Raw genomic sequence first — 13,694 nt, 5'->3', positions numbered from 1 at the left:
GTAACTGTGCTAAATATGTAAATAAAGTACTATGGTCCCTTATTTCATTCTTCCTTCCTATCATGAACTACAGTTGCTCAAATGACTTGACATAGAGATGAATGGAACTGTTTGAAAGGAAGACCAAGTAATTTGCTAAAGAGAAAACCACAAAGTTGATTGTAACTTTTTTGTCTTACTTGTTTTCACTCAGCAGATTCTACCTCTAGGAAAATATTTTTCTTTAGGAAATAATTGCCCCCAATCCTTACATGTTCTAATATTTTAAATATTATAAATACTAAATAAGTAGTATCATATTTTTACAAAATATTTATTATAAAGGGTGATTTTACTACAATTTAATATTGAATAAAGTTGTAAAATTACACAAGTATAAATAATCATCCATGTCTTGGCTGTTATGATTCTCAGAGAGCAGAGTAACTTCACCACACAGGAAATATGACACATTCTCTCATGTTGGCTTCAAGGAACAGCTCTTCCCACTCTACATTTTTCATCTTGCTTGGAATCCCAGGACTGGAGAATTACCAATTCTGGGTTGCCTTTCCATTCTGTGTCATGTATATTGTGGCAGTGACTGGAAACATCACCATCCTTCACATAATCCGAATTGACCATACCCTACATGAGCCCATGTATCTCTTTCTGGCCATGCTGGCTACCACTGACTTGGTCCTGTCTTCCTCCACACAACCAAAAATGCTGGCCATACTATGGTTTCATGATCATAAGATTGAATATCATGCCTGCCTCATCCAGGTGTTCTTCATACATGCCTTTTCTTCTGTGGAGTCTGGGGTGCTCATGGCCATGGCCTTGGACCGCTATGTGGCTATCTGCTTCCCACTCCGACATTCCAGCATCCTGACCACATCTGTAGTCATCAAACTAGGGGCTGTTGTGATGGTGAGAGGGCTGCTGTGGGTGAGCCCCTTCTGTTTCATGGTCTCCAGAATGCCCTTCTGCCCCAACAAGGTCATTCCCCAGTCCTACTGTGAGCACATGGCTGTGCTCAAGTTGGTATGTGCTGATACCAGAGTCAATCGTGGATATGGACTCTTTGTGGCTTTCTCTGTGGTTGGCTTTGACATAATTGTCATCAGTGTATCTTATGTGATGATTCTGAGAGCTGTGTTGAGGTTGCCCTCAGGTGAAGCTCGCCTCAAAGCTTTTGGTACATGTGCTTCTCATATTGGTGTCATCTTAACCTTATATATCCCAGCCCTTTTCACCTTCCTCACCCACCGCTTTGGCCACCATGTGCCCCGAGTTGTTCACATCATGTTTGCCAATGTCTATCTTCTAGTTCCTCCCATGCTCAATCCCATTATATATGGAGTTAGAACCAAGCAGATCAGAGACAGGGTTACACGAGGGTTTTGTGTAAAAGGTTCATGATCCAGGGACCACAGCATATCCTGTCTTGATTTAACCATACTGATATCACCACAGATGAGAAACACTTCACAGGCTTTATACCTAACATCACAAAGTCAGCCCTGTGAGAACAATTAGCTTACAGGCTAAAAACCTTCTAGAACAATAAAGATTTAACTTCATAGTATCCATATCCCGAGATCTGAGAGCTATGTTATATAATACAGGTTTAACTGATATATTCCTCCTGAAAGGAAAGACTATTTATTAACAAAATTTATTCATTAAATCTTCAGTTTTTTGGTTAAATTGACAATAGGTCAATTTGAATTTGATCTGTTTAGTAAAATAAGTATTTAAAAAAGACAAATCCACTGTGGATTTGTTTGGTGAAATATAATTTTAGTTATTGTCATAATTGTTTCTTTTCTCTGTCTCTTTATTCATATGAGAATTTTACCCCTTAATCTGTTGTTGACTTCAAACTCTGGAGACTTTTTATGGATTAAATCAGTAAATATTTTACCTAATTGTCATGAGTTAAGTAGAAGGTGACACAATTTAAAATGAATCTAGACATTTCATCAAGCAGTTAAAAATATACATATTTCTTCAAACTGTAATCTCTACACAAAATATTATTTTATAAATAGACATATGTTTAAAGTTATTTTCAAATCCTGATCTACAAAATCAACATAAATCATACCTGTCATCCTATAGGAAGTGAGTGTCATGGCACATGACAAGAATCACAGCAACAGGGAATCTGAGGCAGGAGCACTGTGTATTTGAGACCAACCTAGAATACATAGAAAAATTTTATCCCAATAAAATAAAATGAAAGTAGAGAGGAAGGTTAGAGGCAGGGAGAGAAGGAAAGGAAGGGGAAATGGAAGAAAGGGAAGACTGAGGAGAGAAGAAAATGAAAGTGGAAAGGAAGCTGAGAAGAAAATAAATGAAACCAATGACGAAATGTGATTGGACACCAGGTGCTGTTTTATTTGTAGTAAAGATGTGGTGAATTATTGATATGCTGTTAAGTTTTAAAGAAACTAAGTTTAGTTCCCTTCATTCTCCATACTATTAACTGAGGTGTGAAATAGAGTACTTGGCATTTGCATAGACATGTAACATGAGAGTTCTAGAAAAATAGGAAAATAATTTCAGACAAAATTACAGCTTATTTAATAAAGACACCTAAATGCTAGGAATACCCACTGTGGTAAATAAAGCTTAGGGTCTTGTTTTTTTTCTTTTTTTCACAATAGTATTTTTTAAACCTTTAGCTGCTGAAGTTTAATTTTGTTATAAAAAATTATTGAGATAAGGTTTAAATGACCTGGGACCATAGGTATACAAAATAGGTATACTATTTTACTAATAGTAATAGGTAAAATATTTTACTACTAATAAATTACAAAAAGACATTCTTTAATATATGTGCAATTTTGATATGAATTAAGGGCAAGAGAAATTGTGTGTACTAATGAAGGACACTTAGTATAAAGCTTTGGGACTATTGGAAGGCAATGGAAGCTGATGGAACCCAAAGAAGAATGTTAAGTTACTGAGGTGTGACATTTGAGGAGGCATGGTGGATCCCAGCTCACTATGGCTCTTTTCCCCCAACTGGCATGAGATGGCCAGGCCTCCAGCAGACACTCCTGCCATGATGAGTTGGCTCAAAGCAACAGAGCCAGGTGAGCAGGCCCTGACCTCTGTATCCACTTGCCAAAGTGGGACTTTCTTCCTCTGTAAGTTGTGTCTCAGGTAACTTGTTATGATGATGAAAATATGACTTGAATAAAAAAGTCCTCCCACAAAATGTGGAATTTTAACGTGTTATTTCTCTCATTATATGGAAGACTAGGAGACAGAGATTCATTCAGAACTGGCCTGAAATGTTAGGGTGGCTATTCAAAAGCAAGAGTATTATACTGGACAGTGAGAATGTGTTGATTATTCACAAACATGTGGAATATAAAACCATACATTGTGCTCAGATTTTTATCATCTAGTCAAGATAAATAGATATGCAAAATGAGAAAAATGCAACACAGGTGACTTTGCTCCAGGAGCCTCCTAGCATGGAGAGGGTAGTGGCAGGGCACAGAGTAGAACTTTAGTGTGGCTTTAAAGCGTGAAGGTTTCCGGACATTCTAGAGTTCTCCAACTATACTGAAATGTTGATGATAACTTTTAAAAACTCCTAAAAACTTTCTTGCACTTTCTGAACGTAAAAGGCTGCTGGCTTAGCCATTCTCACCTGCAGTCTAACAGTGGGAGATTTAAGTAGTGTGGCCTTTGTTCTACCTCAGCAAGAACTGTGAGGCTCTAACTTTCAGCCTGCTAGTTGGAAGTCACAGAAAGAAAAAAGGACAATTCAAAAAGTGATTATATGAGGATATTCCCCCACTAGCCTACCCACTCCTGCCTCCCCGCCCTCACATTCCCCTACACTGGGGCATTAAACCTTCACAGTACCAAGGGCCTCTTCTCCCGTTGATGCCTTATAAGGCCATCCTTTGCTGCAGCTAGAGCCATGGATCCCTCCATGTGTACTCTTTGGTTGGTGGTTTAGTCCCTGAGAGCTGGGGGTGGGGGGTGGGGGGGAGGGTCTGGTTTTTGATGTTATTGGTCTTCCTATGGGGTCGCAAATGCCTTCAGCTCCTTTAATCCTTCCTCTAATTCCTCCTTTAGGGAACCTGTGCTCAGTCCAATGGATGGCTGTGAACATTCTCCTCTATTTGTCAGACTCTGGCAGAACCTGTCAGGAGACAGCAATATCAGGCTCTTGTCATCATGCCCTGCTTGGCATCCACAATAGTGTCTGCATTTGTTGACTGTATATGGGATGGATCCCCAGGGGTGGCAGCCTCTGGATGGCCTTTCCTTTAGTTTCTGTTCCACATTTTGTCTGTGTTTGTTCCCATGAGTATTTTGTTTTACCTTCTAAGAAGTTTCCTTAAGAATGCTATCTAAGGGGGAAGGCAGAAAGATCCTAAATGCAGAAAGAGAAAAATTCTAAGTAGGGAAAGGGAGAAAATTCTCCTAAGGGAAAAAAAATTCTTCTCTATCTGCCTCTCTTTTGTCCTCAGCAATTATACATCTTTTGGAATACATGATCACATGTTAAAAAGTTCAACACAAGTTCACGCAAAAAATCAAATCATAGATTGAAATAGAAATTTACAACAGAGAATGTTTACATGCATATCCATTAGGAGTAATAATTATCTGGCTAAACACCCATCACCTGTCACACAGATCCACAGGATAATTGAAGGTTTACAACCATAACTAAGTTATTAGTGAAGTTTTGTATTGATAAACCAAGTCAATATTTTATCTTCTGTCCTACACCTATAATAAATTGTTAGTTCCCTTTTTATGGCCGTTGGTTAATTTTTTTACAACCTCTTGGAATGTTCTCCGAGTAGAAAGTCTGGTTACTATCTAAGAGCAATTAACTGGTGACACTTGGGAGACTGGCAGAGTTCTCATTGCAGTTTTGACTATCAGAAAAGGACCTAATAGCAGTCCCACTATAAAAGAACATAATAACCACTGATATAATTTTAGGAATTCTTATAGGACTCATCATTAAGACTTAAGAAGTCATCTATTTGTCTATATAGCATCAGTACAAGACAGTAATCTTCATAGATCTTCAGAGATCTGCTCCAAAGGGGTGGACTAATGCCTAGTTATTGTTATATGTTTAATAATGACAGGAAAAGCATATTAATAGCAGGAATCATTCCTAAAATGGATTCTCTTACGGCCTAGCTCAATAAGAGTAAACCTGTTGCAGGTTATATTATAATCCAAAACAGACCATCTCAGGAAGATCACCTGCTAGTTATTAGCTTGTCTTATTATGGCTCCTGACAACTTTGGCCTTAGGGTAAAAATGAGTGAAAAGTTATAATTGAAACCAAGGAATGTTATTTAAAAAAATAAATTGTGACTGTTCTGGAACTTATAAAAAGTAGTTTTAATTCATCACATATATACTAGTGGGAAAGAGGTGTGAAATAGAGTACTTGGTATTTGGATAGACACGAACTATGAGATTTCTAGAAGAATAGGAATAGGATTTCAGACAAAGTTCCAGCAGAGCCCAATACAGTGGCTCTGTTCTGAGGAGCTTGCATTTAGCTTATAGGATATGGAGAGATCCCTTTCTGTTTCAACCAGAAAATCTCAAATGAGGCCAGAAGAGACATTCTGATAGAATTTTTTTTTTATCAGAATTCTTTATCAGAATGGCTTCTAGAAGGGGGAAGAAAAAACCCGAGGTAGTTCTGACCCCAGATCAAGAATTCTGACACATCATGCTCTCTCTCTCTCTCTCTCTCTCTCTCTCTCTCTCTCTCTCTCTCTCTCTGTGTATGACTTAAGTGAACACATCATACTCTCCTCTCCTATTTTGATGTTTTGATTTTATTAATTTGAGTTTATTGATTTTTTTCTAGTACCTTTCGATTTAACTGTGTGTATAAATGGAAGGTATATTCAGACCTGCCCAAAGACAGAGTGAAAAACTGATTTCTTACTCTGGTTGTAATTGATGTTTATGGTGCAAAATTTTACAATGGTTAATGCAACATTTACTGTGACAAACTTTCACCTAGAAGTGCCACATTGAAATGCCTATTCTTTATAAATCAATCTGTATTCATGGCTTATAAATATTTCTACTAGACTAAACTAGATATAGACAAACTTCATGATGTTCATTTTAGAATCAAAGTAAATGTGTTAAATAGTCCTTGCAAAATCTACACTGAATTCTTCTATACATTGTCCTAAGAAAGTCCTCTGTATAGTAAGATTATGATAAAGCAAATGCATTAAAACACAGTACTTAAGACTAATACCCTGTTTCATGCCACAGATTACTGAGCTTTCATCTCCGAGGGTCCGATGAGAACTTACTACTAGGCAATATGCAGAAGTGTCTTTGAATGAAACTTAGCAAGTTAAATTTGATGAATTTTCTTATTTATATACTTGGTTGGTCCTTGACTAATGAGAATGAAAAAATTAAAGTTGATAATGTTATCATAAGGAAACGTCTCAAAAAATCTCAATACCATAAGCAACAGTGTGGAAAGACAATTTCTTTTCTTGAGAGACTTGAAGTTATTGTCATGCAGATCTTTCACTTGTTTGGTTAGAGTTACCCCATGATATTTTTTATTATTTGTGGCTATTATGAAGGGAGTTGCTTCCCTAATTTCTTAACCTGTTTATCATTTGTATAAAGGAAGGCTACTGATTTATTTGAGTTAATTTTATATTCAGTCACTTTTCTGAAGTTGTTTATCAGCTGTAGAAGTTTTCTGGTAGAATTTTTGGGGTCATTTATGCATATTATCACATCATCTGAAAATAGTGATATCTTTATTTACTCTTTGCCAATTTGTATCCCCTTGATTTCTTTTTGTTGTCTTATTGTTCTAGCTAGTACTTTGAGTACTATATTGAATAGATATGGGGAAAATGGGCATCCTTGTTCCCAATTTTCGTGGGATTCCTTCAAGTATCTCTCCATTTAACTTGATATTGACTATTGGTTTGTGGTAAATTGCTTTATTATGTTGTGTATGAGCCTTGAATTCCTGATCTTGCCAATACTTTTAAGATGAAGGGGGTGTTGTATTATCTAAAATGCTTTTTCTGCATCTAAGGTGATGACCATGTGATTTTTTTCTTTGAGTTTGTTTATATAGTGAATTATGTTAATGGATTTTCGTATATTGAACCAACCTTCCATACCTGGGATGAAGTCTACTTAATTATAGTGAATGATGTTTTTGATGTGTTCTTGCATTTGTTTTGCAAGAATTTTATTGAGTATTTTTGCATCGATATTCATAAGTGAGATTGGTCTGAAGTTCTCTTTTTTTCTTGGGTCTTTGTTGGTTTTTTTTGGGCGGGGGTTTAGGTATCAGAGTAATTGTGGCTTCATAGAATGAATTGGGTGGTGTTCTTTCTGTTTCTATTTCATGGAATCCTTTGAGGAATATTGGTATCAGATCTTCTTTGAAGGTCTGGTAGAATTCTACACGAAATCCATCTAGCCCTGGGCTTTTTTTGATTGGGAAGTTTTTAATGACTTCTTCTATTTCCTTATGGTTATGGGCCAGTTTAGATAGTTTACCTGCTCTTGATTTAACTTTGCTATATGGTATCTGTCTAAAAAATCATCCATTGTACCTAGATTTTCCAGTTTTATTTGAGTATATGCTTTTGTAGTAGGATATGATGGTTTTTTTTTAATTTCCTCAGTTTCTGTTGTTATGTTTCCCTTTTCATTTCTGATTGTGTTAATTTGGATACTTCCTCTAGGCCCTTTAGTTAGTTTGCCTTGGGGTAACAGACTGGATACAGAAACAATATCCAGAATCTTGCTGCATACAAGAAACACATTTCAATAACAAAGACAGACATAATCTCAGAGCAAAAGGATTGAAAAAAATCTTCCAAGCCAATAGTTCCAAAAAACAAGCTGAAGTTGCCATCCTAATATCCAATAAAATAGACTTACAACCAAAAGTTATCAAGCGTGATGAGGAAGGACACTTTATATTTATCAATGGGAAAATCCACCAAGAGAAAAATCTCAGTTCTGAACATCTATGCCTCAAATGCAAGGGCACCCACATACATAATAGAAATCTTACTAAAATTTAATACATACATTGAACCCCACATGATAATGGTGGGATGCTTCAACACCCCACTCTCACCAATGGACAGGTTATTGAAACAAAAACAGAGATACAGTGAAACTAATAGAGGTTATGAACCAAATGGACTTAACAGGTATCTACAGAACATTTCACCCTAAAACAAATGAACACACTCTCTTCTTAGCACCTCATGCTACCATCTCCAAAATTGACCATATAATTGGCCATAAAACAACCCTTAACTGATAAAAGATGATTGAAATAATCCCATGCATCCTATCAGATTACCATGGCCTAAGGCTGGTCTTCAATAACAGCAAAAACAACAGAAAGTTCACATTTATGTAGAAACTGAACAACTATCTACTTAATGATAGCTTGGTCAGGGAAGAAATAAAGAAGAAATTAAAGACTTCCTGGAATTTAGTGAAAGTGTTGACACATCATACCCAAATTTATGAGACACAATGAAAGTAGTGCTAAGAGGAAAATTCATAGCAGTAAGTGCCCTGGTAAAGGAACTGGAGAGATCTTACACTAGCAACTTACCAGCACACCTGAGAGCTCTAGAAAAAAAGAAACAAACTCACACAAGAGGAGTAGAAGGCAGGAAAAAGCCAAAAACTCAGGGTAAAATCAATCAAATAGAAACAAAGAGAACAATACAAAGAATTAACAAAACCAAAACCTGGTTCTTTAAGAGAATCAACAAGATAGATAATTACTCCATTTTTAAAATTCTGTTATATCAGTTCAGTAGAAATTTTAAGATGTTAAAATTAAAAAATTATGTTATATTAACACCATATATAAATTTTATATTGCTATGATGAAACAGACTATGAGCCCATTGACCCATGGGAATCAGCAAGCAAAGTTTTATACAATAAGCAACAATAAGGAAAATCTCAATACTAATGGTTTTCTGTGAATGCCAAACTAAAAATCTACAGTCTCAGCTCAGTCAGAGCTCACCCCTTGCAGATATAGTTGGAATATAAAATGTCTCCCTCAAGACCTGTGCCCAAGATCTGTTCTCCAGTTATTGGTAATACTTTGGAGGCAGAACATGGCTGGATGAAATCAGTCACTGGGATACTGTTCTTGCAGTGACCTTCTATGATTTCTTCTCATCTTTCATCTCTGCTTTCTGTTCACCATTTGGTAAGATGCTATTCTCCAACAAATGCTCATGCTATATTTCAGCTTCACTCAAGGTCCTCAGCAGTAAAACTTGCTAAGTATGAACCAAATAAAACCTCCTCTTCTAAGGTTGTTTTTTCTTCATATATGAGTCACTGTGATGGAACACTAATGAGCACAGAGCTTACAGGAGGGTTAACCTCCATTTTATTTTCTTAGACTTTTCTCATGCCCTGTGTTCTATTGATAGTTATTTTACTCTATTAAAGATTACTTTCTTTGTGACCACAAAGAGCTAGAGTGTCCATTTCTTTCTCATTCTTCCCTTAGGATAACATAAAATGAACTCTTCAATCAGGCCTTATCTACATCCCAAGATCAGTTGAGATTTGACAACAATGCATTGTAGCAACCAATTTGCTTAGGAAACAGATTGATAAAATGTTTATAAATAGTTTTTCTTAATTATATGGCTAACAGTAAGTGAAGGCCTAGAGGCTGGACAGTAGGGCACTGTTATAGGCCTCTTATAACTCTTCCTTTCTAAGTGAAAAACTATTACTCAGGATATAATTCCAGTTGTTTTGATTTTTTTATCTGTATTTGCTTTGTACAGTATATATCTTTGAGAAAGAGGTGCACTTGTATTTAATTAGGTACACAGTTTCAAAGAGTAGGCATATGAAATGATTTCATGGTCATCATTTATAGAGTCAAGTTATTCTTATATTTTATTCTTATTATTTAGTCTCAAAACACCAAACATCAAAACACATAGAAGAAAACTTTTTACATTGAGAATATTTGAGGTAATGTATATACTAATAGCCTTGATCTCACACCTTATATACATGTCTTAAAGAATCATATTGCGAGGAACGGCAGGTGCCATCTTGGTCCCGGGACTCCGCAGAAAAGTAGTCTGCACAGGTGAGAGTGTGCACACAGAAGCAGACAGCTTCTGGGACAGGCAGGAGCCATAGAGCTTCTGAGGCAGCACCCTTTTCGGGCTCCAGACATCCGACCACCTCCCCAGCCAGAGGACAGGTGTCCACCTGGCCTGGAAGGCTTTTGCCTAAGGAACAGCGGGAGCCATCTTGGTTCTGGGACTTCACCAAAAAGTAGTCTGCACAGGTGAGAGTCTGCACACAGAAGCACACAGCTTCTGGGACAGGTGAGAGCCACATATCTTCTGAGGCAGCGCCCTTTTCGGGCTCCGGACATCCGACCACCTTCCAATCCACTGCAGCACCATGGTTCCTGGCCCGGGGAGTCTCCGGACACCCACAAGGACCCACACAGGATCCCCCACTGGATCCTAAGACCTCTGGTGAGTGGAACACAGCTTCTGCTCCAATCCAATCGCGCAGGACCTGAGACTGCATTAACTAGGGAAGCAGATAACATGGCCTGATTAGGGGCACAAGTCCCTTCCAGTCCACTCCAGCACCGGGGTTCCTTGTGCGCTGAGTTTCTGGACACCCCCAAGGTCCTCACAGGACCCTCCATGGGATCTTAAGACCTCTGGTGAGTGGAACACAACTTCTGCCAGGAGGCAGGTTCGAACACCAGATATCTGGGCACCTTCCCGGCAAGAGGAGAGCTTGCCTGCAGAGAGTACTCTGACCACTGAAACTAAGGAGAGAGCTAGTCTCCCAGGTCTGCTGATAGAGGCTAACATAATCACCTGAGGAACAAGCTCTAACCAGAGACAACTATAACAACTAGCTCCAGAGATTACCAGATGGCAAAAGGCAAACTTAAGAATCCTACTAACAGAAATCAAGACCACTCACCATCAACAGAACGCAGCACTCCCACCCCACCTAGTCCTGGGCACCCCAACACAACCGAAAACCTAGACCCGGATTTAAAAGCATATCTCATGATGATGGTAGAGGACATCAAGAAGGACTTTAATAACTCACTTAAAGAAATACAGGAGAACACTGCTAAAGAGTTACAAGTCCTTAAAGAAAAACAGGAAAACACAACCAAACAGTTAGAAGTCCTTAAAGAAAAACAGGAAAAAACACAACCAAACAGGTGATGGAAATGGACAAAAACATACTAGACCTAAAAAGGGAAGTAGACACAATAAAGAAATCCCAAAATGAGGCAACTCTGGAGATAGAAACCCTAGGAAAGAAATCTGGAACCATAGATGTGAGCATCAGCAACAGAATACAAGAGATGGAAGAGAGAATTTCAGGTACAGAAGATTCCATAGAGAACATCGGCACAACAATCAAAGAAAATACAAAACACAAAAGGATCCTAACTCAAAACATCCAGGAAATACAGGACACAATGAGAAGACCAAACCTACTGATAATAGGAGTTGATGAGAATGAAGATTTTCAACTTAAAGGGCCAGCTAATATCTTCAACAAAATTATAGAAGAAAACTTCCCAAACCTAAAGAAAGATATGCCCATGAACATACAAGAAGCCTACAGAACTCCAAATAGACTGGATGAGAAAAGAAATTCCTCCTGACACATAATAATCAGAACAACAAATGCACTAAAAAAAGATAGAATATTAAAAACAGTAATGGAGAAAGGTCAAGTAACATATAAAGGCAGGCCTATCAGAATTACACCAGACTTTTCACCAGAGACTATGAAAGACAGAAGAGCCTGGACAGATGTTATACAGACACTAAGAGAACACAAATGCCAGCCCAGACTACTATACCCAGCCAAACTCTCAATTAACATAGATGGAGAAACCAAAGTATTCCACAACAAAACCGAATTCACACATTATCTTTCTACGAATCCAGCCCTTCAAAGATAATAACAGAAAAAAACCAATACAAGGACAGAAATCAAAGCTAGAAAAAGCAAGAAAGTAATCCCTCAACAAACCAAAAAGAAGACAGCCACAAGAACAGAATGTCAACTCTAACAAAAAAAATAAAAGGAAGCAACAAGTACTTTTCCTTAATATCTCTTAATATTAAGAGATATTCCCCAATAAAAAGACAACTTTACTCAATTCCCCAATAAAAAGACATAGACTAACAGACTGGCTACACAAACAGGACCCAACATTCTGCTGCTTACAGGAAACCCATCTCAGGGAAAAAGACAGATACTACCTCAGAGTGAAAGGCTGGAAAACAATTTTCCAAGCAAATGGTCTGAAGAAACAAGCTGGGGTAGCCATTCTAATATTGAATAAAATCGACTTCCAACCCAAAGTGATTAAAAAAGACAAGGAGGGACACTTCATACTCATCAAAGGTAAAATCCTCCAAGAGGATCTCTCAATTCTGAATATCTATGCTCCAAATGCAAGGGCAGCCACATTCATTAGAGACACATTAGTAAAGCACAAAGCACACATTGCACCTCACACAATAATTGTGGGAGACTTCAACACACCACTTTCATCAATGGACAGATAGTGGAAACAGAAACTAAACAGGAACACAGTGAAACTAACAGAAGTTATGAAACAAATGGACTTAACAGATATCTACAAAACATTTTATCCTAAAACAAAAGGATATACCTTCTTCTCAGCACCTCATGGGAACTTCTCCAAAATTGACCATATAATTGGTCACAAAACAGGCCTCAACAGATACAAAAATATTGAAATTGTCCCATGCATCCTATCAGACCACCATGGACTAAGGCTGATCTTCAAAACAACATAAATAATGGAAAACCAACATTCACGTGGAAACTGAACAGCACTCTTCTCAATGATACCTTGGTCAAGGAAGGAATAAAGAAAGAAATTAAAGACTTTTTAGAGTTTAATGAAAATGAAGCCACAACATACCCAAACCTATGGGACACAATGAAAGCATTTCTAAGAGGGAAACTCATAGCTCTGAATGCCTCCAAAAAGAAACTGGAGAGAGCACACACTAGCAGCTTGACAACACATCTAAAAGCTCTAGAAAAAAGGAAGAAAATTCACCCAAGAGGAGTAGACAGCAGGAAATAATCAAACTCAGGGGTGAAGTCAACCAAGTGGAAACAAGAAGAACTATTCAAAGAATTAACCAAATGAGGAGTTGGTTCTTTGAGAAAATCAACAAGATAGATAAACCCTTAGCTAGACTCACCAGAGGGCACAGGGACAATATCCTAATTAACAAAATCAGAAATGAAAAGGGAGACATAACAGATCCTGAAGAAACCCAAAACACCATCAGATCCTTCTACAAAAGGCTATACTCAACAAAAATGGAAAACCTGAATGAAATGGACAAATTTCTAGACAGATACCAGGTACCAAAGTTAAATCAGGATTAAGTTAATGATCTAAACAGTCCCATGTCCCCTAAAGAAATAGAAGCAGTCATTAATAGTCTCCCAGCCAAATAAAGCCCAGGACCAGATGGGTTTAGTGCAGAGTTCTACCAGACCTTCAAAGAAGATCTAATTCCAGTTCTGCACAAGCTATTCCACAAAATAGAAGTAGAGGGAACTCTACCCGTCT

At 37.6% G+C, this 13,694-nt stretch overlaps 1 protein-coding gene across 1 annotated transcript; it reads left to right on the top strand.

Moving 5' to 3' along the window:
* Positions 1 to 444: 444 nt before the first annotated feature.
* LOC110299253 (olfactory receptor 52R1-like) lies at positions 445 to 1,404 on the top strand. The gene has a single exon (XM_021168906.1). It carries the CDS (start codon positions 445 to 447, stop codon positions 1,402 to 1,404), a length of 960 nt encoding a protein of 319 aa, XP_021024565.1.
* Positions 1,405 to 13,694: the final 12,290 nt, after the last annotated feature.

Source organism: Mus caroli, unplaced genomic scaffold (genome assembly GCF_978045245.1).
Source record: "Mus caroli unplaced genomic scaffold, Mus_caroli_1 scaffold_8, whole genome shotgun sequence".
Classification (NCBI taxonomy): Eukaryota; Metazoa; Chordata; class Mammalia; order Rodentia; family Muridae; genus Mus; species Mus caroli.
This window is presented reverse-complemented; position numbering and strand designations above follow the sequence as displayed.